Below are 24,481 nucleotides of genomic sequence, written 5' to 3' on the forward strand. Positions count from 1 at the left end.
GGTTGTTTATCTGAAATAACTTATTTTGTTCAACTTGCTTAATCCTACTCTCATCATTTATTTTCTTTTAGAAGTTTACAATACTCTAATTCTTCCATGACATTCTCAATTGTTTTGCTATCCAGATTGCAATTGCTTTTGCACACCTGACTTGATTTTCTCACTTTTAAAGTTTTTATTGGTTTGAATTTTTATATAGCTAAAAAAAAAACCTTTTTCAAAATTGATTTCTTTTATTTTCCAATCCAATTTTACAATTTGGCATCTGAAATTTTATTTAGTGATCTGCTTTCAATTTATTACCCAGTTCTGTTATTTTTACTGCTGTGAGACTCCACATGAGATGGTTCATCTGCAATAATTTTTTGCCTTAATTGATATGGCAACCATTTTTGCATTACTGTGTACCAAATTTTATTTAATTCTTTTCTTCTGATTTCAAAGGAGATAAAAACATTTTCCAAAACCTCTTTTCTTAATTGGCAGCTTCCAAATAAATATTTATGTAACAATAAAGGAGAATATGATGGTGATTTGTTTTACAGCACGTTTTTGTTTTTCAGTTTCAAATCTTTTTCTTCCAATATGTGCCTTATTGCTCCAATTTATTATGTACAGAGACTCATTTTTTGAGTATGAAATGTCTCTAATCCACAAACCATTGTTCAATGATACTTGATTCCAGAAATTTTATTTTCTAAAGTTCATACATTCATTTCTAGAAATGGCAAACGAATTGTTTTAATTCATAATAGCATGTGATCATTTCTTAATATTCACTGAATGTCCATATAATACACCAATTTCTTTCTAGTGCCTTCTTTCAAGTTCTTTACTTTAGTAAACCAAATTGAATCTCATATCCCACTTGCCACTGAATGCTCAGAATCCATACCATTAGATCAGTGGTGGGTAGCAGGTGGTATGCTCCAATACGGGCATACCGGAGCCTTCCCGGAGCACCGGAAACCATCCCACTCATCTGCCCAAGCTCCTTACCAGTCTTTTAAGTCTTCAGCACTTCCACGCACGTGCATGGCGTGTACAGCGTCTGCACGACGCTCCACTGAGCAGCTGGAGCATCGTGGAGGCTCTTGGAGGTGCTAAGATGCATGTGCGGATGCTGTGGGGATCCGGAACCCACCACTGCATTAGATGATTTTCCTAATTGACTTGGGTGACGGCCAATTCCATGTGGATTTTTTTTTTCAATTGGCTAGTTGGGATACTCTTGGTTTAATTCTCTCAGTTGGTTTTGCTGAAAGTTCTGGCTGACCAAACATTTCATTAGCATAATCTTTATGTCTGATTTAGACACCATGCAATATGATGACATGGTCAAAAGTAAACAATTAAATCATACTCTGAAACAAAAATAGATAGGAACTAGATCTCTTACCCCCAAATGAGTAGAAGTCATTCTAGCTGTTTGTATAGATTGATTGGGATCTTGAAGTATTTTTGTGTGTGCATGTGGGTTGCTGAGCGCAGGAATCAAACCTGATGAAGGATTAGTGAAACAGATTTTATATCTATAGGATAATAATCTGCAGGAATTACATTGTAGGAATAAGCAAAAGGAGCAACTAGTTGGATACATCCTACCAGGAGAAGAGTCCAAGAGAATGTGCTCTGAGTATGCACATCTGGAAAGAAGACCAGAAGGAAGTGTCCATAGTTTAACCAACTCTTAGACCCACGTTTCTCTTAGTGCGGTCTGGAGATTCCAGGGATCCTGCAAAGTCCAATAAATGGTTATTTGGGAAATAAACTTATTTAAATTTAAATTCAAGAAAAAGTTTTAATTTCTAATTAGTAAATCATTCATTGGCATCCTACAGTCTCAAAAGACTATGGTGTCATGCTCTGGAAAGAGGTAAAACTGGAGGGTCCTCTTCAGCACGAGGCCTGAGTAGATTACTATGGAGGATAGACTGTTATCCAAGCAGTAGATTCCCCCCTCTCCACATCGCTGAAATAGTCCAATGGAACGGCAGAGCTGGTACGATTGGTTCCAGCTGCGTCACAGGAGTTACCAGAAGGTGGCTGTACCAGTGGTGGGTTTCAAATTTTTTTAGAACCTCTTCTGTAGGTGTGGCCTGCCTTGTGGGAGTGGCTTGCCTGCCATGTGAGCAGGTGGGAGTGGCTTGCCAGCCATGTGACTGAGTGGGAGTGGCTTGGCAGTCATGCGACTCTGTGGGCATGGCCAACTTGTAAAATGTAGTGAAACTCACTTAACAACGCTCTTGCTTAGCAACCAAAATGTTGGCTCAGAAACTCTGACATTTGAAGCACGCAAGTCTTAAAGCTGTCAAGTTACAAGACCTTTGCACCCCTAACCCTTTAGAAACACAGGGATGTTCAAACTAGACAGCTTTAAGACTTGTAGATTTCAACTCCCAGAATGTCTCCTCTCACTCTTCATCTTGATGATGTGTGGATGGGCGGGAGGAGGGAGCTGGAACTGGAACTGGTTCTAAACGGCACTGTGGGTTTGTGGAACCTCTTCTATAGAAGAGGTTAGAACTGGCAGTAACCCACCCCTGAGATGTACATAGTCACGAACTGCTTCCAGGACTCCGTCTCTGGATTTTGCCTCGAGGTTGACTCCTGAAACCTTTTCCAGTAGTGGATATAGCCACAAAGCAGTGGAGGTTTGTAATTAGAATTTCCCTTCTCCTAGAAGATGGTTCTGCCGCTTTATCTGCCGTTGGGGCATAGAGCCCTCTTCCGCCTTCAAAACCATGGTTTGTCTTCTCCTGTTACCCTGGGAAGTGGCCCTTACAAGGTGCTACCAGCCGGGCCAGCTGGCCCAAGGTTTTTTTTAAGGAGATGTTACTCCTCCATCACTTACTCTTTGTCCTGGCTTTTGACAGGCTGAGCCTGGCTTCCCAAATGTTGGGCCCAGGATGGCAGGTTTAATATAGTAAATATTGCTATATATATGTAACTCCCTAAACCAAAGCTCTCTGAGGTTCTCAATTTTTTTTTAAAAAGTGGAGGGGTTCTAAGATCAAAAAGCTTGAGCCACTGTCTTAGACAAAAAAAGGGGCAGAGGGGAAAAAGAAGGGAGAAAGTGTCGATCTTTAGCTCTCTATATACAACTTACTTTCCTTTTGTATTCAACAAATCATGAGATGCTGATACTGGATTTGGACCTTTATAAAAAAGGCAAGAATGTGAATATTACTATAAACAGAAATCATATTTAATGCTCAACAGCTGGAATTTTTGATATTAGCTTATTCGCTTTTCTACAATATCATTCCTTAAGGAATTCCTGGGTTTTGTTTTCCTATTTAACTGATCCTAGTCTAACTTGACATTCAGAAGCCCAATTAATTAGGATATCTAATTAATTCATTTTCCCCTAGGCAGGTGCTCTTCTGACTAATATTCCCACAATACTAAGAATAACGGGGCGGTACCATCCAACACTTCCAAATGGCCCTGAATTAGCAAATTTGTTTTCATGATTTAGCCTACCCCATTTTATGAAAAGAAGAGACAAAGGTTTATTCTGATTTCTGTAATGCCTTAGAACATTTGCCATCTTTTTCATAGTAATGTTAGAAAACATTAAATTTAAAAAGGCAAAAAATACAAAGAAAAATAAAATAATGAAAAGAAAAAATAGAGTGAATAGAAAATAAAAAAATAGAATGAAAAAGAAAAATAAGAATATGTAAAGAAACATAAAATAAATATATTAAGAAATAATTTCCCCCTTCATCATAAATGAAAATTCCTTAAAGCTTCAACAAGTCTGCTTTATAAACCCAATAGAGGAAATTTGGTTTGTTATTTGTTTAGCCTTTTTAGTTATAAATACATCAATCATTTTCCTTTGTATATCCAGTGTAACACTTCTTTCCGTATCTTGTAGCCTGGTGATTTCAGTCTTGTCTGTTATAACTTGTTTCTCTTTCTTAATATTTTTAAAACATAGTCTGCTATCTTAGCAGAAACCCTCAAACTTAATTTCCATTGTCCATTGCCCATTTCCAATTGTGTCATTCACAAATATCCCTCAATATATCAAGTTTATTTTCATCCATTTTATATTAGTAAACCACATTCTTTTCTTTTAATTGTAATATTTAGTTCCTTCTCTTTTCATTTATTGTCCAACCTTCAAAGTTCCACCTTATCATTTTTTTAAAGAATCCAAAACAACAGTATTTTTTTTGTTTCCATAGGAAGGATTCTTAGAATTAATTTCAAAATCTTATTTCAAATTTACTTGGACTCCTAGTCCATTTGTAACTTTCTAAAATCAACATTCTAATCAACTATTTGCTGTTTATTGAAAAATAGTCCTTAAACCTGTATTTAAATTTTCTTTTGTGAAGGATCGAAGGAGACTCACCTATTATTATAAAACCTGTCATTCCAAAGATTCCTAATAGCTGAAAAGCAATTAATAAGCAATTTCCAAAAAGAGAGTACATGTGCATTGTTAGATATCCCCCCCCCCCGGCTGACAGACTGCCAGAGGTTTCCACCAAGGTCCTCTGTTCCGATGGGAACAGAGTTTGAATATAATTGGTCAAGAGGTCTGACAGATCACTTTAAAAGTGATGCTTTTATATGTTTTTTTTTTTATGAAGTTAGCTTCCTCCCATAATTGGGGCTTACCAGGGGTTGTAAAAATCTAATAGATACCTTCCACCCTGGCTTCGCTGATAACAGGATAAGAGCCTGTGGCCTAATGGCTAAGATCTCTGCCTAGTATGCCTAGTGTGCAATATAGCCCAGGTTCAAATCCCAGTAAGGGTATGGCTAGCTGATGAGAGCTAAATAGCTTGAAATAGATCTATACTAGTCTCCCTTTATTTATTTATCAGCACAAATAAAAAAAACCACAAATATAACAAAGGCAACAGTAAAAATGTTGGGTTTCTGTCGTGATGGACTCTTGTGACAAGCCGATTGACAGATGATGGAAGCAGTTAGCTTCCTCCCATAATTGGGGCTTACCAGGGGTTGTAAAAATCTTATATATATATAATATCTATCATCTCTCTCTCTCTCTCTCTCTCTCTCTCTATCTATCTATCTATCTATCTATCTATCTATCTATCTATGAAAAATATATTGTGGCAAAGATGATTGTCAAACTGGATTCTATCACTTTTTGAGAAACTAGGACAATATATATTATTGTCCTTTGCATAAGGCCTATGCAAAGTCAACTTTAACATCTCAGAAATGAATCAAATTGCCTATGTCTGAACCTTCAGCTCAATATACAAATGGAAAAACATGTGGGATATAAATATAAAACGTAATAAATCAGAGGACTCAAAAATATTATAGGCCTTGGCTTGCGTACAGTATAAACGTCTAGCAATAGGCTGATTCTTTTTTTAAAACAAAATTTGAGCTGGGCAATTCATAAAATAGCAATTGCCCCCTTTTTACTTTTGCTTGAAGATCAAAATTTGCAGTATCACTAAAACTTGAGGCATCTGGTAGTGTTTTCTGCAGATCTAACATTCTTTGCTGAGAGCTTTGGACATAGTACCCAGTCAAGCAATGCAACCATATTATCTCTTCTTTGGTATAAGACCAGTCTTCTAGCTGGAGAGGTCTTCCAAACTAGTGTCATATGGAGTCTCAGCTGGATTCCTTCTTGCCCTAGGTTATGAAAAAGCCTGAGTAATACTCTTTCAAAGAACAGATGATATGGAGAACCAGCTGGAGGTCAACAGGATGCCAATTAACCACATAACCTGGATTTCAAGGAGACCTTGCATTCCAGCCAAACATTTAGCATCTCTCATCTTCCCAAGGTTGAGGAAGGATTTCTTTCAGGCACAATAAATTTGTTACCATCAGCATTTTTAGAGCAAATGTTCCCAAAACTTCTTATCCTAATGTGTTTGTCAAGGAGGACATGAAAAGCATGGTCTTTTAATTATCTGCATGAATTGCGTTGCAAGTTGAAACACCCTATCAGATGGTCCTTTATCACTGCTGTGTTCTGATGGGTTTCTGTGAAAACACTCAGTTGGGCCTTTATAAACTTCAAATGCTTTTGAAATAATTCATTGGTCAAGTTCAAACATGTATTCCTCACAGAACAGAGTTCATTCTCATTTCTTTCCAATAAAGACATCCTCTTTCTCATCATAAGCATATGAGTATCCTGATAGATTCAGGAAACTGGATCATCTACATCCAAATCTCATCCTTTAAAAACGTCTACTACAATTGATTAGTTAAACTATTAAGCCAAGCCTGTGTTTAATATTAGTACACAAGTTGATAATATCTTAGGAAAGGGTTATAGTGCACTTTGCTAAAGAACATTTGATAAAGTTTTGTAAAATGTTTATATGTTGCTCTCAGCAGAACATTTGTTTTCCTTTCTCAAGGTCTGCAATTTTTTTTTAAAAAGTCAGATTGTGGAACACACAAGATTTGGACTTGAATTTCTACTTCAAACCTGATTTTATGAACCTGCGTGGACTGAATTGGAAAGAAGGAAGAAGGATGCAATCCCTTGGGCATATGTTACGTAATATAGAGCCGAGGTGGCGCAGTGGTTAAATGCAGCACTGCAGGCTACTTCAGCTGACTGCAGTTCTGCAGTTTGGCTGTTCAAATCTCACCGGCTCAGGGTTGACTCAACCTTCCATCCTTCCGAGGTGGGTAAAATGAGGACCCGGATTGTTGTTGGGGGCAATATGCTGACTCTGTAAACCGCTTAGAGAGGGCTGAAAGCCCTATGAAGCGGTATATAAGTCTAACTGCTATATGACAGCACCTTCAAATAATCATAAGAAGTTGTCTGTTTGCATACATATCTACATATTAGCTGTATCTTATGTTACGGCTGTATATTTTTTGTAGGTATCACTATAAGGATCTACATCAACATTCTTCTGTATATTTTCAATTGTTAAGCAGCAGCTTGTACCAGGTCAAGATATCTGGGGAAACAAAGAATAAATCAACAAAGCAATGCAATATATTTATATATTTTTACTTTCTTCTTACTCTCTTGGGCACTTGCCAAACTCGATCACATGACGTGACGTATCAAGATGTATCACAATATTTTTTGCCTTTGCAGAGCCGGTGTGGATGTGGCCTCTGTGTGACGCATCCAACGCACGGGCTGCGAGTTTGACACCTCTGCAGGATAATAGCCCTGAAAAGCCAAGAGAGAAAAGGTAGAAAGTAAGAAATATTGGTAGGACATTCCTTTTTACAAAATGTAATAGCCAAATGTCTATAATTCTCAACATTAAAAGGACCACCATGAAACAACCATGGGGATAGCTAGTGTCCAGAGGTGGATTCATACCAGTTCGCACCTATTCGGTAGAACCGGTTCATCAAATCTACCAAACTGGTTAGAAGAGGTTCCACCAGTGGACCCGGAAAGCAGGCCACACCTACAGAAGGAGTTCCAAAAATTTTTGAAACCCACCACTGACACACACACACACACACACACACACACACACACACACACAGACTCACAGAGAGAGAGAAAGAAAGGAAGAAAGAAAGAAAGAAAGAAAGAAAGAAAAAATTAAAAAGAAAGAAAAAGAGTGAGAGAGAGATGAAAGAAAAAAAGAAAAAAGGGAGAGAGAGAGAGAGAGAGAGAGAGAGAGAGAGAGAGAGAGAGAGAGAGAGAGAGAGAGAGAGAATGGCTGGCAAGCCACTCCCACCAGGTCACATAGCTGGCAAGCCACTCCCACAAAAGAGGCCACACCCACACAGTAGGTTCCAAATTTTTTTGAAACCCACCACTGCTAGTGTCAGAGGGGCTATTCTAACTACAATGGTATATTGAATAGAAATGTTCATAGTAAAGGAAATAAATGTATTATATTAACTCAAGGAGTTTTCCCAAACATGGAATATTAAGAGGGGGGGGGATTATGGCATTTGAAAGAGTTGTTCTTTCTGAAATATCAGAAGGCAGAAAAACAAAGGCATTTCAAAGGAATCCTTCAAATTTGTCTTTAAATAGTGATGGCAACTGAAAAGACTTTTTAATGGCATTTTTAGGTTTCATTTTTATAGCAGCCAAAGCCCAAGAAGGCTTCGCATTTTTGGAACAAAGCAACTTTAGTCATGCAGATAGTCCTCATTGAGTGATCACAACTGGGACTGGTCAGTGAAGTGAAACGATTGCTAAATGAAACTATGACAGTTCTTTCATTTTTACTTCAGCTGTCCTTTGCTTTAGAGGCCTTGAAGGTCATAACTGCAAGGATTAGTTGTAAAGTTACTTTTTCACCACCATTTTAACTTTGGTCACTAAACAAGGCAGTTGTTAAATGAGGACCCATTTAAACAGGAAGGTCGCAGGCAGCCCCTTACAGAACTAATTCTAGATTATTGAAATGATCACCCTTCTATTGTGGCATGATTTGACATTTCAGAATTGGGTCAGGAATTGCAAGTGGGAATTTACCCCAAAGTTTGAGCATGCTCAGTGAACCCAGAACAATTAATGGCTAATGCTAGTGTAAAAGAGAGAGAGAGAGAGAGAGGGAGGGAGGGAGGGAGAGAGAGAGAGAGAGAGAGAGAGAGAGAGAGAAAGAGAAAGAAAGAGAAAGAGAAAGAGAAAGAGAAAGAGAAAGAGAAAGAGAAAGAGAAAGAGAAAGAGAAAAGAATAATTTGCTGGCTGGAATCTTGAACACAGACACACAAAATTAAGAATAATTCAGATCTGAACTTGGGTAACAAACTTATTAGATTTTTTTTTCCTGTTCCTGGCTAAGGTTCTCAAAGCATGTTTGCCTATGCATTGTTTACCTAAGCAGCCAAGCTTCCAATCTTACTGGGTAGAAAGATCCTTAAATAATTATCTTTGTTTGTTATGCAATACGTGTTCTTCTATTAGCAGCCATAATTTTATTTTAAATTGCTATCATTGCATGCTACATTATTAATCGCTCACTTGGAGCGGAGGTGAGCAATTATGTCTGTTTCTGGATGACTTTAAATTTTTTAACAGGGAACATCTGAAGATGGAAGGCTGAACCCTGGTTGCATCAGAGCTCCTACAAAATGGGAATGTCATCAAACTCAAAATGTGCAATTAAAGCCTGTGTGTCATTTTTGGAATGGAATCCTATCTAGTCACAGTTAAAACTCAAGCCAAGGAAGAGCGATTCCAATCTTATCGGCTCTTGGCTGAAGAGAAATACAAAGTCTTTATCTAAGGCTGTCAAAATGTTGCAGTGGAAATATTAAAAGAAAACAATTAACAGCAACTTTGAGCTGCATTTGCCTTCTCTCGGTACAAAAGAGAGAAAGGAAGAGCGATCACAGATAGCAGCCTCCACAGATTAATAGTCTGCAAAGCCCCCAAAACATTTGACAAGTAACCTTTTAGAAGACTCCCTTTTCTTTATGACATAATGGTAATGCACTGCCAGTTTTCTAGCAGGGGCCTGTCAGAATTATACATTGAAGTGCTGCCTTTAAATATTATATATATGGGAAAGAAAGATAAAAACAAAATGGCTCATTCTGTATTGCAAAACTTTGAAGCCAGGATAGCAACTACAGTGGGACCTCGAGTCCCGAGCGGCTGAGACCACGAACAATTCGGGTGCCAACCGAAAAATCTGCTAAATGTTTCACTCAGGTCACGGACACATCCTCGGGTGCCGAATAAACACAGCCGCAATGCTTTTCCCAGCCGTGGCAAGTTCCTCTTCAGTGTCATTTTTGTGTTTGTGTGCGCGCGCATGCGCAGTCAGTCTTGCTTCTGGTCATGACCAAATGGAATGGATTACGGTTAGCACCCGAGGTTCTACCGTACTTCCTGTAAAACCTTTTTTCTTCATTTGAGTTTAGCCTTCTAGAAGCAATGCTGACACTATCCAACTGCGTGAATAACCCTTTGAACACATGACAAGATTTTCCTTTCCTGAGCACAATGCTCAGCCTGTGGAGAGCCATAGAACAAAACCTGGTGTGACCTTGATTCAGAGAGATGAGCTAGAGAGATGTACATAGAAGCTTCCTACACTAATTAATAGTGCCCTTCTGCCACCAATGCCTGTAATATAAGCAAGGCTAATAAACAGCCTGAAAATTCTGAAGTGTTAATTAGCATTCAGAGGCCGTAACAAAATTGGGGAGAAGAGGCAAAAGGGACACTGCAAAATAGTGCATGTAATTTGGCAGCTCAGATTCCCCACCTATTATGTAAATTTTGCTCTGGATCTTCAGTTATTGGCAACCTTTATATGCGACAGATGAAGATTCAAGATGGCATAGAAGCCTAATTTGCATTGCGGCCCTGTGGTTTCTTCATTTGTTTTCCAGCACGCTTTTCCTAAGCACAGACCAGGAATGGAGAAAATATCTTATCCACGAACATGTGAACAGAACTTTAAGAATGTTTCATCTTGAAAATGATAAGAGGGTATTGAATGCCCCAATGTGGCAAAGATGATTGTCAAACTGGATCAAAAATTACTTTCATATTTGCAACCACGATGCATTTCTCTGGGAATTTTTTAATGTGTTGATGTTGACCAACTCAAAATAAAATGTATTTTCCAATTGGTGATTTCTCAGTGTAGCTGAGGCTAAAGGAATACATATGGGATTAACCATGTTTGTTTTCTAATCATCAAACCATGGGTATAATTTCCAAAATATCAGTAAGGCATTATGTTTTCCATTTATTGTATATCTCATTTAGCATCTAATTCCTCATCCCCTTAAGTATTGTTAGATAATTCTGTAAAAAATATACAGATAAGCCTCGACTTACAATAGTTCATTTAGTCGCTGTTCAAAGTTACATTGGCACTGAAAAAAGTGCCTTATGACAGTTTTTCACATTTATGACTGTTGCAACATCCCTATGGTGACATGATCAAAATTCAGATGCTTGGCAGCTGGCTCATATTTATGGTGGTTGCAGTGCCCACGGATCATGTTATCCCCTTTTGTGTCATTCGGACAAGCAAAGTCAATGGATAAACCAGATTCACTTAACAAACATGTAATTAACTTAACAACTGTCATGATTCACTTAAAAACTGTGGCAAGAAAGGTCGTAAAAATGGGGCAAAATTCACTTAACAAATGTCTCACTTAGTAACATAAATGTTGGGCTCAATTGTGGTCGTAAGTCAAGGACTACCTGTATATGGCTCCTCAGCTTCATCTGTGGGTATTTGTTCCTTTAGTGTGAGTCAAGGATCTGTGCTTTGACATTTCCATCTTCCGTTGTTGTGATGCTAGCAAAAGGAAGAACCACAATTTAATGAGAGCAGGATGACCCAATATCTGAACCAACAAAAGAAGACACAGATAATGGAAAAATGGGGTGGTGGTGGTGATGGTGGTGGCACAGAGGTGGGTTTCTACCAGTTCACACCTATTTGGTAGAACCGGTTCATCAAATCTACTGAACCGGTTAGAAGAGGTTCCACCAGTGGACCCGGAAAGCAGGCCACACCTACAGAAGAGGTTCTAAAAATTTTTGAAACCCACCACTGGTCCTTGGATATGATTATTCTACACTATCATGCTCATATTTATAAAACTCAGTGCCTCTGTGAAAGGTAAGGATGACTACTGCGTTTGTGGTGCAGTCAGAACATTGCGTGTTTTGAAGCAAACCAAAGATATCCTTTAAAAAAACAAGTTTACATCATATTCTTATGCATGCCAGTGCTGTGTGTGAGGTAATTTAAGGTGGTTCTCACAAGTATCGTCGGCATCTTCATATCCGGTCACATGGGCGGCAAGCCACTCCTAACCGGTCACATGGGGTGGCAAGCCACTCCCACAAAGGAGGCCACACCCACAGAGTAGGTTCGAACAATTTTTGAAACCCACCACTGGGGTGGCAGCGAGAGAAGAACACACTAAACATCTTGGCATCCAAAAGAAAAATTACAATGAAAAACCACAAAAGGAAACAAATGTATGGAAGCCTAGATGCATATGAAATTACTTTTTCCTGCATGAGAAACACTTGTTTTTCAATTGCAAGGCTGGTCTAGAGTCTAGGAGGCAAAAGTATTCTGTATTGTAATTGCTTGAGGTCTTGTCAATTTCCAACCGCCATGCAAGTGGCTTGAGAGAGAGTTCTAATCAACTAATTAATGATGGGAGCTTCTTAACTTGTTAAATGGTTACTACTTATCAGGGAAGAGAAAACTTGCGCAGGAAGAGATAATCAACAACTTGAACCATATTTGCTTTAAAAGAGGGGTCCACAACCCCCAGTCCACAGAACTGTGCTGCAGCCTGTTAGGAACTGGATTGCACAAATGAATGACGCTTCATTCGCGCATGTGTGGGTCCTAGATAGTGCACAAACACACACACACACACACACGTTGTGGAAAAATTGTTTCCCACGGAAGCAGTCCCTGATGCCCAAAAGTTTGGGGAGTGCTTTAAAGCTAAGCCTGATGGACAGAGGACATAACAAGCAAAATACTGTTAAATCCTTTGTGATATGAAATATATTGGTATTTGGGTCTCTGTAAATGATTTATTTCACAAACAGAAATGCTGACAATTAGTGGTGTTAGAACATGGGACATAAGGAGGGGCTATTCTCTAGTGATCCATTTTGTGTTTCTTTAGGAAATATCCATATATATACACCACTGAATGAACAGAGTTGCACTGCTCAAACATAGTGTTGCTATATTGGATCACAATGCCAAAGTCTTCCTTCTGGATTACCGTATTTTTTGGAGTATAAGACGCACCAAGATTTTGAAGAGGCAAATTTTAGCAAAAACGGGCCCGTTCTTTGTCAAAAAAAAAGGGTATGCATAGTCTTTTGTAGAGTGCTCCTGGAGTCTAGGGGGAAGGGGGGGGAAACGAGCAAAGAACGGCCCATTTTTCACTCATTTTTGCCCCCCCCCAGCCGGCAGGAGCAAAAGGCTATGCACAGCCATTTTGGGGGTGGGGTTTCAGGAGGCCAAAAATGCTGTATTCAGTGTATAAGATGTACCCAGATTTTCATTCTCTTTTTCGAGGGAAAAAGTGCGTCTTATACTCCGAAAAATATGGTATCTTTCCAGTACATTCTGAGCTTCATGTTTGAGAGCTTACACATGTGAACTTTATCATTCAGCTATAAATATGACAATTTATACATTTGCTACTCATTGGTTGCCATGGAGGTATTCAGCTTGTATCTACTTTAAGCTGCAGATGAATACTTTGGATGCCATAATAAACAGAAAGAAGTGTACACTAAAAACACAGTTCATGTGACCAGAAAAAAGCTTCTTCATCAATTTAAAATCAATTTCATGTACAGTACCTTAGTACTCAACTGCTTTGAAACTCATCAAACTTGGTACTCAACATATTTTGATGGGAAATTTTTGCACTGGTACTGTAATGCGCTCTACATGGGGCTGCCCTTGAAGAGTGTTCGAAGACTTCAGTTAGTCCAGAACGCAGCCGCGCAAGCGATTGTGGGTGCACCCAGGTACACCCACGTCACACCTATCCTCCGCGAGTTGCACTGGCTACCCATTAGTCTCCGGACCTGCTTCAAGGTGCTGGTTGTCACCTATAAAGCCCTACATGGCATCGGACCTGGGTACCTGAGAGACCACCTCCTGCTGATTACCTCCCATAGACCGATTAGATCTCACAGGTTAGGTCTCCTCCGGATTCCATCTGCCAGCCAATGTCGGCTGGCGACTCCCTGGGGGAGAGCCTTCTCTGTTGAAGCTCCTGCCCTTTGGAATGACCTCCCCATGGAGATCCGGACCCTTACTACCCTCCCGGCCTCTCGGCCAAATCCACCAAGTCCTGGCTGCTCCAGCAGGCCGGGGGGTTGTGAAATATCCAGCCCCACAGTAACTGTGAATGTTGTGTATTTTAAAGTGTTGTTTTGTTTATTTATCCCCTTCCCTTGTTTATTGTAAGCCGCCCAGAGTCCTTTGGGAGTGGGCGGCATACAAGACCAATAAACTCAAACTCAAACTCAATTTGTTTAGAACTCAATTCACAAGCTAGAAATTGTCAGTGTCACCTGACTTGTGACAACATTATTCCTTATGGGAGGGAAAATGATATTCGTTTTTGGTACTCATGGTGCCTCCTGGAAATAATTTGATTTTTTTCACATGAAAAACAAAGGAAGCATGTTCTGGTTTGGGAAAGCGAAGCAAGATTCAATCAATGTTGATTTTATTACCTGTTCAATTTCATTTTCTTTTCAGAAGACTTTCTACTTTTAGACGTTGGGTTACTTTTGATTTCATATTTGCCCTTTATGTCACATTTCTTTTCCTTTGATTACTTCTTCGTCTCTGACCCAGTTATTTATTGTAGCCTCACCTTGATCCACCATGCCTGCTGGATACATCAGTCAAGCCACATATCTACCAACATTTTTCTTTCTTTCTTTTTTTTAGAGATTTTTATTAACAAACATGTAAAATACACACACACACAAATTAGACGTACACCACATTTATACAATACAGTGCGAACAGGAACTTCCTGTTTTTTATATTAGCAATCATCAATCGATATCGCTCACCTTATATTATTTCCCCTACTATCGTATTTCATTTAGATTTCACCATTCTTAACTCTCTTATTTTACTCATAACTATTATTTTTGAGTGTTGTTATATTCTTTCATTGATTCTTGTTTCTTTCCTCCATCCACCTATACCATTTATCCTATATCTGGTAGAATTCTGATTCTTCCTTTCCCTGTATTTCTTTAGTTAGTTTATCCATTTCGGCACAATCCACAATCTTTCTTATTATTTCATCTTCATTTGGGGTTAATTTGCTTTTCCATTTCTGGGCAAAGGCAATCCTTGCCGCTGTAAGTATATGTAGTATTAAATATTGGATTTCTTTTTTGTATTTCACTGAGATAATTCCTAATAAAAAAAACTTCAGGTTTCCATTCTATTTTAACCCCTGATATTGCCTCCAGCCAATTTTTGATCCTTTTCTAAAAAAAATTTGCCTCCTCACAGGTCTACCATAAATGATAATATGTTCCATGTATTGATTCGCATTTCCAGCATTTTGGGGAGAACATTTTTCTTTTTTTGCAGCACAATTCATGAGGGTTCAACTTATTTTCCAAAGCACCAGAAAGCAAGAAAAATGGATGGAAACTAATCAAGAAGAGAAGCAACCTGGAATTAAGAAGAAACTTCCTAACAGTGAGAACAATTGACTAGTGGAATTGCCTTCAGAAGTTGTAAGAGTTTTGTCAATGGAGATTTTTAAGATAAGGCTGGACAACCACCTACCTGAAATGATAGAGTCTCCTGCTTGAGCAAGGGATTGGACTAGAAAACCTCCAAAGTCCCTTCAGGCGTAGCACACATCAAGAGCACCTGAAGTGCATCCCTGAGTGAAAGAAGCCGGAACTCACCCCTGCCCCACATTACAGTTTACATACTAATTATAAAGTCAAGTGATGTGGTATATAGAGCTGTGGTGGTGCAGTGGTTAGAATGCAGTACTGCAGGCTAATTCTGCTGACTGCTAGCAGTTCAATCTTGACCGGCTCAAGGTTGACTCAGCGTTCCATCTTTCTGAGGTCAGTAAAATGAGGACCCTAGATTGTTGAAGGCAATATGGTCACTCAGTAAACCACTTAGAGAGGACTGAAAGGCACAATGAAGTGGTAAGGCACAATGAAGTGATATAAAGTCTGAGTACCATTGCTACTGCTATAAGAAGTCTATAACCAAAAATTGGCTACTGGAAAATAACAGAAAGACAGTCAGGCGTATAGAGAGTCTGCAGAGTTGGAAGGTCTGGCTGCTAATGCAATCTTCATCGCTCATTGTAGAATGTTGGATATATCTGAGAAAGAAAAGGTAAGGAGATGGAATGGAATTTGGGAAAGGAGGAGACAGAATTCTGAACAGCATTGTATTACCTATCGCAACTTGCAACAATATTTTATCCCAAACTGTTGTCTTCAGTCTAGGGTGGTGGGCTTCCTTTTTTTGAATTATTGGCCAGTCTTAGAAACTCCCTTATTGCACAATAGAGAAACAGGAGAGTACTAGTGTATAGTGTGATATTTCACCCTTCACATTTATTTAAACGTATTTATATAAATGCCAATAGGCACATCTTTGATATGATTTCTTCCTGAAAAACTAGTGGAAGATTATGACACTTGTCTAAGTGATTTAGAATGCAATAAGAATAAGGCTTACAAACACCACAATATCTACATAAATCCTCACTTAAGACACAGGGATAATTTCTGAAATATATATGATTGGAAGTGTAAAGTGATATCCTGGGGTGGGGAGGATAGCTGACTGTATTTCTTTTCTATAACTCTGCTTTCTTTTTTAGAGGAAAATCTTTAGCTGCAGGGTCAGATAGTTGACAATAAGAAAGAAAGACTGCTGTGAAGTCATGCTCCGAGAGACCAAACTATCTGAGAAACAAACAAAGAATTAGATTTAGAATTCATCTTCTATCAGATTCCTCTATTTTAAAAAAAATATTTGCATGCTTTTGGGGAGTCAAAGTTTTGATGTTTAGCATCTGAAAGCAAAATCCTCTGCTTGAGAATTATATAAAGGAAGTGACTTTCATAGTTGACTTTTCAAATGCATATTTATCACTGGATAGTATAGTTTACCTTGATTCTCAGCCAAACACACCGGTCATTTTTTTACTGAAAAATCCTATGTTTGATGACACTGAGTCACCATCTGTTGTAATTGATTTAACTATGGCTTATTCACACCTGCATACCATCACCGGCTATCACTCGCAAACAGACCGGTGTGAAATTCATTCACTTGCTGTGATTGTGGAGTGTGTAGGCCCTGTTCAACCTTTCCCACTATGGGACGCTTTCACTTTGCTATAAATGGAAAACTTTGCAGGCCAAAGAAGTAACTTTGGAAGTGTGTGAAAAAGAAACTGTGGGCTGTGGGCAGGGGGCCAAAGGCTAGCTGACTTTGTTTTGCATTTTTGTGGCTTTGTGGGGTGAAAGGCAGATGGGCATGTGTGATTGAGGAAAAGGGAAAATAGGGAAATAACAAAAACCACAAAAAGCTCCAAAAGCTTCTCCTCATGAAAAGTTCAAAAATATCTTTGTATGTAATATAAGTGGGTTGGTTCAAGGTTCCAGACAATTTTCAGCTGTTTCTGTTTAAAGGCTCTGTGACTGTATTCCTAAAAAGTCCGTGCACATTTTACATTTTCATTCTTCATCAGTGACTCATTGATTTAAATTTTTTTTTTAAAAAAAACCCTCCTTTTTCAAAGCAACCAGTGGTATACCATCGTCTGGAGCTTCTTGAGCAAAACCATAGCTTAGTCATCTGGGACTCCAGCTCTTGATCTATAAAAACACAAACAAATATCTGATTTTTATCCTGAATAAGTGCAGAACAACTTCTTTTATTCCTGCACGTATGTTTCTTTCCCCCTTTGTACATCCAACTTTATAATTCCCGTGACCCGTCAAAAGCGCGTTCCACAAAAGCGCGGTCGACGAAATCGCGTATGTGACGTCATCACAACGCGACGAAAAAGATCGAAAAATTGAAATAAAAATTAAATTACAGCAAGCCGATTCACATAAAGGTAAGGGTTAGGTTAAGGGTTAGGGTTAGGGTTAGGTTAAGGGTTAGGGTTAGGGTTAGAGCGTTAGCGTTACGTTTAGTGTTAGGTTAAGGGTTAGCGTTAGGTTTTTCGTTACGTTAAGGGTTAGGTTTAGGGTTAGGTTTAGGGTTAGGTTTAGGGTTAGGTTTGGGGGGGTTAGGGGAAGGTTTTAGCTTTATTTTTACATTTTTCGATCTTTTTCGATCTTTTTCGTCGCGCTGTGATGACGTCACATACGCGCTTTCATCGACCGCAATTTTGTCATCCGCGGTTTTGTGGTAGAACCTATAATTCCTCCCCCCCCAAGTACTTTATTTGGTTTAAATACATTGGGGCAATTGTTACTTATGAAGGGAACCTGTTATAGGAATGATGTTGATATCTGCTTGATTTACAATAGGGACTCACAAAAAAAATTGAATCTTTCCATATATAGGCGCACAATTATCATTGTCTGGTCTTAAGTTGGGCAAGTTTCTTTGCTTCAGAAACATAAAGAATAGAGGTAAAAATCACAGCCCCATTCCAAATTCCCTCACATCCATTCTGTTAAAAAGGAAAGAAAAAAAAAAGGAAGGAAATACAGCATCCCAGATCATTTGTGTTGTTCATAGTAGCCTAAGAGAAGAGAGACACTCACAGGGTTTTATCCATTCCCTTCTCCCCTGGGGTGCCACAATGAGGGAAAGTTGGGAAAGTTGTCAAGCCAATATCGTCTTTCAGCATCAAGCTTAGGAATCAGAAGGAATGGGTGAGGCATATGAAAAACAGCCCACTGCAAGCTCAGCTCCAGAATTTTCAGCTGGAAACCAGATTCGAAGTAGTTGTTCTTTCACCACAGTTGAATTTAGAGTCAAATGAGGTTACTGCCAAAGAGAGATGACAGCATAGGGGTTAAAAAAAATATATCTGTCCAGTGTCTCAGGGCTCAGACATGATTATCACAAGTCCCACCCTAGGCTATTAAGTCTCAAATCTATCCCAATTGTACACCTCACTTGCATTTCTGCACTCTTGTTAGCTGAATCTTGCCAGTACCCAGGACATAAAATCTGATTTATTAAGCAATAATGTCAAGCTCAGAAAACTTGAAGCACCATTAGGGGAAACAAAACAACCACTTCATAAATACCTGACATGACATAGGAGAACAACCCATCAGGACTAGATTCAGCAGTCCAACTGCCTTTAAAAGACCACTCTGGTTTGAAGGAGAGGGTCAAAGAGGCCATCTATGTCAAATTGAACAGCCCTCTCTTAACAGAGGGGAGGGGTACGACATTATCTATCTCCAGTCTATAACACAGTCCTTTCAACAGTTCCAAGGAGGCTCCACATCCATTTGCATTACTCAGATAACCCTGAGGACACAGATAAACCTCCAAGTAGCCTCAAGGTCTCTCTAAAAGGATGCAAATGACTAGCTGTCTGCAAGGAGTATAAATCTTTCCATTCCCCACCATCTAGCCAGAGCTGAAGAAGCTTCTTGGATGAGATGTGAAAAGTCTTCAAAGAAAAACCAGAAAGTCCAATTGCCTCTTGAAAAAGCACCTTTGGGGCAACCAGGATCTGGATGACTGAGAATCTCCATAGACATGCCAAATTAGGTTTTCCTTACTGGATCTGGAGACCTAAAACTAGGTCAAGATTCTCAGCAAAGATTCAATCTATGTGACAGCTTTCCCTTTTAGGGCAGTTTGGGGCACACTTTGAAGTTTTCAGTTAACATTTGGGAAGAGCCCCAAGATCACAGTAGTGATAATGATGATACAAATGGTTTTGCTTTTCTGAGTTTGTGAGGCCTTTCTTGGTCTTGCTAGACTATGCTAAGTGTTTAGGCTTATATTACAATTCTAATGTGATGCAAAATGTCAGAAGAGTACTCCACTCAAGATGCAATTGGGACCAGAAGCATATGGGAGATTACCTCCTGCATCTTAACTATATGCTCACATTTATATCTATACAGAGTGTAGGAAAAGGAGAGAAAGAGAGATAGTAGGAAAAGTAGAGGAAAGTGGAGGAGAGGTAAGGGAAGAAGAAAGAGGTAAGGAGAGGTGGGTGGAAAGGAGAGAAAAAGAAGGAGAGGAGGGAGGATGGGAGAGAAAGAGAAGGAGAGAGGATAGGAAGGGGAGAGAGAGGGTAAGAGTAGGGGAGAGGTAGGGGAAGAAAGAAGGGGAAGGAGAGGAGGAAGGAAGGAAGTAGAGAAGGAAGGGAGAGAGAAAAGAAAAGAAAGAAAAAATAAGGTGGTGTCATAACAGGCGCTAGGGATGGTAAACAAAGCAATCCAAACTGTACCTTATAATCTTTTAAATGGAATAACAATAGTTTAAGAATGGCAAAGAAAAAAGAATAACCATGTGAATGTATACCTAGAATTGTATGTAAGAGAATAAATGATAGTAAGAATATATAGCACAATATAGGTAAACAATATCTGGTTATAAATAGCTAAGTAGAAATAAATATAGAATTGTATATAAAAATGGATAACGGATAAGGAGACCATGAATGCAAGATAGAAATGTATAGAAGGGAAAACACTAACTGCAAAGAAACCGGTACGAACTGCTGTATGATATATGATGGAACTTCTTGTTCCTATGTTGTCTTAAGTCATGTGTTTGTTTTTGTTGATGTGTTTATGTGTTTAAAATAAAAATTTATAAAAAGGAAAAAAATATACAGAGTGTAACGTAGTATGATTGAATTAGAATGGGAAGATCCAGGTTCAGGTTGTCCCCCTACAATATATAGTTCATTGATGACTTTGATCTGTCACTCTTCTTCGGTCCATCTCACTTCCCAGGACTGGGAATGGGGGATAAGCAGATAGCCATGAACTCCCAGAGGAAAAATGAGATAAACACTCCCCTCCCCCAAAAGCCTATTATTTTACTTTTAGGAATGTCACTTACATGTAACAAATTAGAATCATGGGTCCTAAACTAATCACATAAACATGGATATAATTAGTTCATTCCATTGACCGAATGGAATTTAACACCTAAGAATAATAAAGCAGGCAACCAAATTGCCCATCAGATAAATATGTCATCCTTTCCTTAAATCGGTTGTTGAAAATGGGATAAGATGCAGAAATAGTTGCCAAGTTTAGCAGGCAGCTGCTGTCTTCTTTTTTTAAAGTGTGTATCGGCTACAGCAATACACATTTCGTTTTTCGTGGAAAACCAATTTGGATTCTTTTATTGTGTCACTTGCCTCGTCTGATTAAATAGATGGTGTATCTGTGTGAAAGAAACCCTTTATTCTACGTCTCAAGTGTGAAAATCCCTAATTTCGTGCTCCCACACCCCACATCTTTTAAAATGACACGCTTGGGTAATTTATTTCTCAGTGAAGGTTGGCATTAATGGATTTATCAAGAATTTTATGCAAATGTTGCCAAGTTTACTTTGCCACTTGTAAAAGTCTGGCTGGGATGTTTGGGTTTGAGGACCAAAGTTTGTCAAGTTAACAGGCATTTTTTTTTGTCCCATCCCAACTGCACTCTGGAAATCAACTTTAGATGGTTGCACTAAATACAGGAAAGCTGTTTCTATCTGTTGGTTAAAAAATAGTCTCGGCAATGATTTTTTGTGAGACCTCCCAGGCTTTGTAGCAAGAGCAAAACAAGTTGGAGAGCAAACTAAGAGATATTAGTACAATCTTATTGAATCCACGTGGTTCTGTGTGAATGAGCATATACGCAGATGCATAAAGAGAGTCCTATAATATATGAAAGCAGAGGAAGAGAAAGAAGTAGAGGGGAAAAAGGAAAAGTAACAACAGAAAGTAAGAAGGAAAATGTAAAAAAGGAAGCAACCAAACATACAATACATATAGGAAATCGTTCAGCCAAATGTTTATAGTCATCAGTAAACTTTGACCACTTAATGTAATATTGGTCAATCTTTCCATTACGTCAGTAGACATTCAGCTCATAAACAGATAATGAGCATCAGTGATCCTAGACTGTTAAATCGAGTAGCACTGACTTTTCAACACCTTAGACCCATCTTTATTTTTCTGTTCCCCATACTTGATAAATCCATAATGCATCATTTAGTCATAAGCTCCAATTTTTGGTATATGTATAAATTGTCCACTCACATCTTAAAAACATCCTTTGTAGCCCCATATTAATAAAAGTATGGATATTAAACTAAATGGGATGATAATGTAATATGAATACAGTAGACTTGCTTGTCAATAATCTGACTTAAATGTTTAATTTTTATACTTAACTATGATGGATAAATAGACCATATAGACACGTATCTGCAATATTCAAATTGGAATTTATCACAGACTATATGTTTGTCAGTGTGAAGGAAGACTAAAATGTATACTTCTGTCCCAAAAATTTCCAAATATCCCCTGAAGCATTTAATGTAGGAAATAATTAACTAACTATTGCAATTTCATCTACTGGGACTGTCTTTGAAGACCACTTGAGAGCTTCAGCTAGTCCAACTGTAGTGGATCAAATAATAATACCAGTAGGTACAGTTAGCAATAGCAGTTAGACTTATATACCGCTTCGTAGGGCTTTCAGCCCTCTCTAAGCGGTTTACAGAGTCAGCCTATTGCCCCCAACAACAATCCGGGTCCTCATTTTACCCACCTCGGAAGGATGGAAAGCTGAGTCAACCCTGAGTCGGTGAGATTTGAACAGCCAAACTGCAGAACTGCAGTCAGCTGAAGTAGCCTGCAGTGCTGCGTTTAACCACTGCGCCACCTCGGCTCTATACAGTTCACTCTGGCCATGTTAGCCCATCAGTGGGGATGTTTGGCCCCATCTCTATTAGAAAAAAAAATGACTCTTTGAGAAGATCTATCCCACCCACAGCAGTGGGAAAAGAATGTTGACAGTTGCCTTTAAGGAAGTAGCACCAGATGTAGATGAAAGAATTGGAAAAGATGGGGGAAGAATATTATGTTTTATTTTGTTATATTTTAAAGGTTTGATCTTACCATTGTAAGAAGGAGTGGTATATGGCTTGTTTATCATGCCACCTAAGCTTTCTTTTATAGTGAATCAGCAACAAAACATCTTTCATATAATAAGAACATATATCATATATGTCTTTGGGGCCAAAAATGTTGGATTTACATGTTGTAATAAATCTATCTTTTGTTTTTGGTGTACAGGGCGGGGCATAACCTTTTCCTAGGGGGTCACAGCAAGATCGACAGCAGTTTACAACTTCCGCGACACCTCATTTTAAAGCCCATAAAAAACTGAATTGAATGAGCTATTAAATGTTAAATTTGCTTTAAGAATGGCTGGAAAATTCGATTCGGAAGAACAAAGGATCATTGACAGAATAAAATGCATTGCCTTTCGAGAGGCTCACGATGCTGGAGCGACGTTTATCAATCGAAAATGGATTGCAAACAAATTGAAACGTCATCCGGATTGGGTTACTGATAATTGGAACAAAACAGCCCAAGAATGTTTCACAAAATTTGGAGAAGGGCGTCCTCTGCAACTGTCCCAAGAAAGCAAAGCCATCATTGCAACTGGCAGTCGCAAACAACGAAAAGGAAACCGAAAAGTGGCCCAAGAAATCCTTCAAATTCGTGGAAAACGAGTTGATCAAAGGACAATCGGCCGATATCGAGAACGAGAAGGTTTGAAGCCATTCCACGTCATTTGCAAACCATTGAAAACTCAAACACACGTTCAAGATCGGCTTTGGTTGTGCGATTGGTTGTCTGAATGGACCGAGGAAGATTTTCTTCATTTGGCGCCATCTGACGAATTCTTTGTTTATGCCATTCGAAAACCGAATTTCCAGAACGATCGAATTTGGGCTAAAGACGTCGACGACATCGCCAAACATGAACGATATCGACAAATCGTTCGCAATCCGACTTGCATCGGGATTTTCGTCATTTTCACAGCCAAGAAACTGCATTGGGTTTTGAAGGATAAAGGGGAATCCTGGGATGGCAGTTATTTCCGTGAGAAACTTTTATTGGAGAATGTCATTCCATTTCTCAGTGATCCAGACAATGTCTTGGTGGTTGGTGAGGCTGTCTTTCTTCATGACAAAGCTCCTTGCATGCGTGCAAATGCGACTCAGCAATTGTTAAAGGAAAACAATGTCGAATTTTGGGGCAATGACGTCTGGCCGGGAAATTCGCCAGATCTCAATCCGGCAGAGAACATTGGGGCCATAATTAAGGATGAAGTGGAAGCTCTGATGATTCAGGAGCAAGGTCAAAATCGATATTCGGTTGAAACTTTGAGAATGAATTTGGAAACTGTGTTGAAAAATCTGGAAAATCGAACGGAACTGTTTGAAGATTTGTTGTGTTCTTATCCACCTCGTTTGAATGCTGTTCGAAGGGCTAATGGTGGTCATACTGACTATTAAATCGTGTCAATAAACTCAGTTTTTGATGGGCTTTCGAATGGTGTATGAATTATTTGTGTTGTTATTACAAGTGTTGCTGTGACCCCCTAGGAAAAGGTTATGCCCCGCCCTGTAGTGCAGTGGTGGCACCTATTCGGGAGAACCGGTTGGTAACTTTCTAAGTAGTCCAGAGAACTGATTGTTGGAAGAAATTTCCTTTTGTTTTTTCCCCACTTTACAGGGCTAATCCTGTAAGGAAGGCAGGAAGGAAACATTCTGGTAGCCTAATCTTTATTGACCTGCTTACAGAAACTGCCTCTCCGGTTAACCCTTATTACATTGTAACAGCTAAGGCGAAGTGCCCATCGACCTGAGTGACCTTGAGTTGGCCACGCCCACCCAGTCACATGACCACCGAGCCCCACCTACCCAGATGGTCATTAGGGCAGAGAACCGGTTGTTAAATTATTTGAATCCCACCACTGGTGTAATGTATCATGTGATCCCATCCTTTCTGCCCTCTG

The 24,481-nt window shown here is 39.1% G+C and overlaps 1 protein-coding gene across 1 annotated transcript; it reads left to right on the forward strand.

The window, feature by feature from the left end:
* Nucleotides 1-6,864: 6,864 nt before the first annotated feature.
* LOC148045173 (uncharacterized) lies at nt 6,865-24,037 on the forward strand. The gene is made up of 2 exons (XM_087719159.1): nt 6,865-7,201; nt 22,747-24,037. The coding sequence occupies exon 2, from the start codon at nt 22,878-22,880 to the stop codon at nt 23,976-23,978; it is 1,101 nt and encodes a 366-aa protein (XP_087575285.1). The 5' UTR covers nt 6,865-7,201; nt 22,747-22,877; the 3' UTR covers nt 23,979-24,037.
* Nucleotides 24,038-24,481: the final 444 nt, after the last annotated feature.

This window comes from Thamnophis sirtalis, unplaced genomic scaffold, assembly GCF_051295495.1.
Source record: "Thamnophis sirtalis isolate CommonGarterSnake01/CBP01778 unplaced genomic scaffold, rThaSir2_p1.2 scaffold_6, whole genome shotgun sequence".
In the NCBI taxonomy this organism is placed as follows: Eukaryota; Metazoa; Chordata; class Lepidosauria; order Squamata; family Natricidae; genus Thamnophis; species Thamnophis sirtalis.